The 5,062-nt window shown below is 76.6% G+C and overlaps 1 protein-coding gene across 1 annotated transcript; it reads right to left on the reverse strand.

Annotated features, from left to right (window-relative positions):
- Nucleotides 1-1,889: 1,889 nt before the first annotated feature.
- On the reverse strand, nt 1,890-4,752 carry ZNF576 (zinc finger protein 576). Its single transcript, XM_064440320.1, has 3 exons — nt 4,460-4,752; nt 3,788-3,974; nt 1,890-2,319 (listed from the first exon to the last, which is right to left on the reverse strand). Exons 2-3 carry the CDS (start codon nt 3,963-3,965, stop codon nt 1,979-1,981), a joined length of 519 nt encoding a protein of 172 aa, XP_064296390.1. The 5' UTR covers nt 3,966-3,974; nt 4,460-4,752; the 3' UTR covers nt 1,890-1,978.
- Nucleotides 4,753-5,062: the final 310 nt, after the last annotated feature.

A 5,062-nucleotide genomic window follows, 5' to 3' on the forward strand; every position in this document is an offset into this window, starting at 1 on the left:
ATGGGTGCCGTGGGGCACCTGTGGGCGCCGTGGGGCACCTGTGGGTGCTGTGGGGCTCTGTGGGTGTTATGGGGCTCTGTGGGTGCTATGGGGCGCCCATGGGTGCTGTGGGGCCTGATGGGTGCCATGGGGCACCTGTGGGTGCTGTGGGGTTCTGTGAGTGTTATGGGGCTCTGTGGGTGCTGTGGGGCTCAGTGAGGCCCCATGGGGTGCTATAGGGCGCTGTGGGGTGCGGGGGGTGCCGTGGGGTCCCGTGGGGCGCTCTAGGGCGCTCTAGGGGTGCCGCCCCTCCCCCCCAGGCGTCTCGGCGCTGCCGGAGGAGGAGGAGGACGAGTCCGAAGCCACGTCGGTGTCGTCGGGGGAGAGCGGCCCCCCCACCCCCCCCGCCAACGGCTGCGCAGGTACCGCCCCTCCCCCCGCCGCCCCCCCTCCCCCACTGCCCAGACGCCTGGGTCCCCCTCCCCCACCCGGGCGCCCCACCCTGACACCCCTCCCCCCACCCCGCCCCCGCAGGTTCCCGGACCCGCGACCGCCCGTCGGGGGAGGAGCCTCGGCCGTTACCGTCGCCGCTAGCGGAGGCCGGGGGGGGAGGGGAAGGGGGCGGGGGCAGCCCCGGGGGGGGCGGGGGCGGGGCGGGGCGGCGGGGCGGGGGAGGGGCGGCCGAATGGCACGAGTGCCCCGAGTGCGGCCGGGGCTTCGGCACCTCGCGGGCGCTGAAGGTTCACCGCAGTTACCACGTGGGGCGCAAGCGGCCCCAGGGCCCCCCCCGGGGGGGGAGGGGCGGGGGGGAGGGGCGCGCCCGCCCCTCCCCCCCGCCCCCCCGCCCTCCCCCTTCCATTACATCTGCGCCGAGTGCGGGCTGGGCTTCGGGGCGCCGGCGGCGCTGGGGGCCCATCGCTGCGAGCACGGGCGCCGCCGCCGCCGCAGCCCCCCGCCCCCCTCCCCCGCCGGCGCCGCCCCTCCCCCCGCCCAGCGCCGGCCCCCCGCCCCGCCCCCCCCCTACCGCTGCACCGAGTGCGCCGGGGCCTTCGGCCTCGTGGCCGACCTGCACGAGCACTACATGCTGCACGCCCGCGGGGAGCTGTGAGCGGCGGGGGAGGGGCGCCGCCACCCTCCCCCCTCCCCCCCCCTCCCGCCGTCCCCTCCCCCTCCCCCCCCCGGGGATGCCCCGCCCGGGCGGGGGGCGGCGGCCGCGGGGAATAAACCCGTGTTGGGCGGCGTCGGGGGTCGCCTCTGCTTTGGGGGGGGGGGGGGGCGTGTGTGACGTCATCAGCTGGGGATGATGTCATCGGTCGGGGCGAGGCCGTGGGGGTGGGGGGAGGGGCGACACTGGGGTGTCCTCGTGGGCGGATGGGGGGGGTGTGTGTGTGTGCGTGTGACATCACGGCTGGGCGGTGACATCATGGATGGGGAGTGCTGACATCATCGGGAGGGATGCCACAGATCACGATGACGCTGTAGGCTGGGGGGGGTGTGACGTCATAGCTCGGGGGCGGAGCAGTTGCTCGGGCGTCGGGGCGGCTGATGTCACAGGCCGGGGCGGGGGGGGGGGTGTGACGTCATGCGACAGAAGGGTGATGTCACGCGGAGGGGAGGGGCTCCCCGGGCGGCATCACCCTGCAGGGCGTGACGTCAGAGTGACGTCACCCCCCCGCCGCATCCCCCCTGTGATGACGCCACGCCCAGTGGCGGTGACGCCCCCCCCCCACCCCCTCAGAAAGAACCAATCAGCTGCCGCCGCGGTTTTTATTGGCCGCCGAGAAGCCGCCAGGCCCCGCCCCGAGAGGCCACGCCCCCTCCTCCTCCCCAAGCCCCGCCTCCCTCCCCCTGCCCCAACACCACCCACACCCCCCCCCACACACACACCTCTTAACTCCACACCCCCACCCCCACCCCCGCGGCCCCTTCCCGCCCCGCCCGGGGTGGGGCCGGCCCCGCCCCGCCCGGGCCCCGCCCCGGCCCCGCCCGGCCCCGCCCATCAGAGCTCGCCGCGGGCGTGGCGGATGTAGTGGCGGTGCAGAGCCCCCTCGCGGGCGAAGGCCCGGCCGCACTCGGTGCAGGCGTAGGCGGGCGGGGCGGGCGGGGCCGGGCGGGGCGGCGGGGCGGGGCCGGGCGGGGCCGGGGCGTGGCGGCGCTGGTGGCGGAGCAGGGCGGGGGAGGAGGCGAAGGGGCGGGCGCAGACGAAGCAGACGAAGAGGGCCCCGCGCAGGGCGGCGGCGGCGAAGTCGCGGGGGTGCTGGCGCTTGGCGTGGCGGGCGGCGAAGGCGGCGTCGGGGAACGTGATGAGGCAGCGGCGGCACTGGGTGGAGCCCAGGCGGTCTGCGCCACCGCGTCACCCCACGGCGACCCACGGCCACCCCACGGCAACCCACCGGCAACCCACGGCCACCCCATGGCCCCCCACGGCAACCCACGGCCCGCCACGGGCACCCACAGCAACCCATGGCCCCCCATGGCCACCCCATGGCCCCCCACGGCCACGTCATGGTGACCCACAGCAACCCACAGCCACCCCACAGCGACCCATGGCCACCCCATGGCCCCCCACGGCCACCCCACAGCAACCCCATGGCCCCCCATGGCCACATCATGGCAACCCACAGCAACCCACAGCCACCTCACGGCGACCCACGGCTGCCCCATGGCCCCCCACGGCCACCCCATGGCCCGCCATGGGCACCCACAGCCACCCCACAGCAACCCACGGCAATCCACGGGCACCCCACAGCCCCCCACGGCCACGTCATGGCGACCCACAGCAACCCACAGCCACCCCACAGCGACCCACGGCCACCCCATGGCCCCCCATGGCATCCCACAGGCACCCACGGCCACCCCACAGCCAACCCACGGGCACCCCATGGCCCCCCACAGCCACCAACGTCACCCCATGGCCCCCCACAGGGATCCATGGCCGACTCACGGCCATGCCATGGGCACCAACAGCCACCCCACGGGCACCCCACAGCCCCCCTATGGCCCCCCATGGCAACCCACGGCCCCCCACAGCAACCCACAGGCACCCCATGGAGCCCCACGGCCACCCCATGGCCCCCCCACGGCGACCCACAGCAACCCACAGGCACCCATGGCAACCCACAGGGACCCGCAGCAACGCATGGCCACCCCACAGTGACCCACGGCCACTCCACACTGACCAACAGGGACCCATAGCCACGCCATGGCCACCCCAGAGCACCCCACAGCGACCCACAGCCACCCACAGGCACTCCATGGAGACCCATGGCAACCCACAGGCACCCCCAGCCACCCCATGTGGACCCACAGGGACCCACGGGCACTCCATGGCGACCCATGGCGACCGACAGCCACCCCACAGGGACCCACAGCCACCCCACAGTGACCTATGGCCACCCCCAGCCACCCCACAGCAACCCCACGGGGACCAACAGGCACCCCATGCCACCCACGGGGACCCACAGGCACCTCACAGCCATCCCCAGCCACCCCACAGCGACCCACAGACACCCACAGGGTCCCACAGTGCTACACAGCGACCCATGGGCACCCCATAGCGACCCACAGCCACCCCATGGCGACCCCACGGGCACCCACAGGGTCCCACAGTGCCCCATGGCGACCCACAGCCACCCCACGGTGACCTCACGGGCACCCCCTGGGGTCCCACAAACCCCCCACAGCCGCCCCCCAGGGACCCACAGACCCCCACGGGGACCCCCTGGAGCCCCCCAGGACCCACAGCTGCCCCACGGGGACCCCCAGGGAGCCATGGCTCCCCCTCCCCCCGCTCCCCTCCCCCACTCACACACGCAGCCCTTGGGGCGGGGCTCGGGGGGGGGCCCGGGGGGGGGCCCTTCCCCCCCTCCTCCTTCCTCCTCCTCCTCCTCCTCCTCCCCACGGCGGGGGGGGCCCGGGGGGGCCCCGCGAGGGGGGGGCGGCGCCGGGGGGGGCGGGGGCGGCTCCGGGGGCGGCGGCTGCGACATCCCGGGGGGCTGCGGGGGGGGGGGGAAGGGGTGACCCACGGACAAGGGGGACCCCGAGAAACCCCCCCGGACCCTGCAACCCCCCCCCGAGCCCCCCCGAAGACCCCCCCGGAACCCCAGACCCCGCCAACTCCCCCAGGAGCACCCAAAGACCCCCCTCCCGAGTCCCCCAACGCCCCCGAGACCCCCCCCCCAAGCCCTCCCAGCCCCCCCGGACCCCCAGAACCCCCCCGAGACTCCCCCCGGAGCCCCAAAGCCCCCCCCCCCGGACCCCCAGAACCCCCCAACTCCCCCAGGAGCCCCGAAGCCCCCCCTACCTCCCTCATTAACCCCCCCCAAACGCCCCAGCCCGTCCCCATAGGCCCCCCCCAGCCCGTCCCCGGGGGGTCTCGCAGCCCCCCTCCCCGGCGTAGCCCCGCCCCCTCGCTAGCCCCGCCCCTCCGACCCTATCCCCGCCCCCAGCCCCGCCCCCAGCCGCCTCCGCCCTCCCTCACTCGCTCTCACGGCCGCTCTCCGCGCCCCCCCCGGCTTCTACTTCCGGGTTCCGGTGAGGCCTCTCAAGGACCCCCGAGCGCTTCCGGTTCCGGTTGGGGCTGCCCGGCGCGCGCCGGACGCAGCCCCGCCCACCCCGGCCAGGCGCGCGCGCGGGGCAGACCCGGGGGCTTCGCGCTGCGCATGCGCGGGGGCGCGCGGGGGGCGCGTCAGCTCTCGGCCAATAGCGGGAGGGGGCGGGCCTGGGGGGGCGGGGCCCGAGGACCATCCAGTGCCCTCCCAACCCCCTCCCAGCGCCCCCAGCGCCCCCCACCCCGCCCACCCCCTCCCGGCCCCTTCCCAGCCCCTCCCGGCCCCCCCAGCGCCCCCCACCCCCCCCAGTCCATCCCAGCGCCCCCCAACCCGCCCACCCCCTCCCAGCCCCTCCCAGCCCCTTCCCAACCCCCTCCCAGCCCCCCCAGCGCCCCCCACCCCCCCACCCCCTCCCGGCCCCCTCGGTCCCCCCAGCGCCCCCCACCCCGCCCACCCCCTCCCGGCCCCCCCAGCCCCTCCCAGTCCCTCCCAGCCCCTTCCCAGCCCCTCCCGGCCCCCCCAGCCCCTCCCAG

The sequence above is a fragment of the Phalacrocorax carbo genome, unplaced genomic scaffold (genome assembly GCF_963921805.1).
Source record: "Phalacrocorax carbo unplaced genomic scaffold, bPhaCar2.1 SCAFFOLD_161, whole genome shotgun sequence".
Classification (NCBI taxonomy): Eukaryota; Metazoa; Chordata; class Aves; order Suliformes; family Phalacrocoracidae; genus Phalacrocorax; species Phalacrocorax carbo.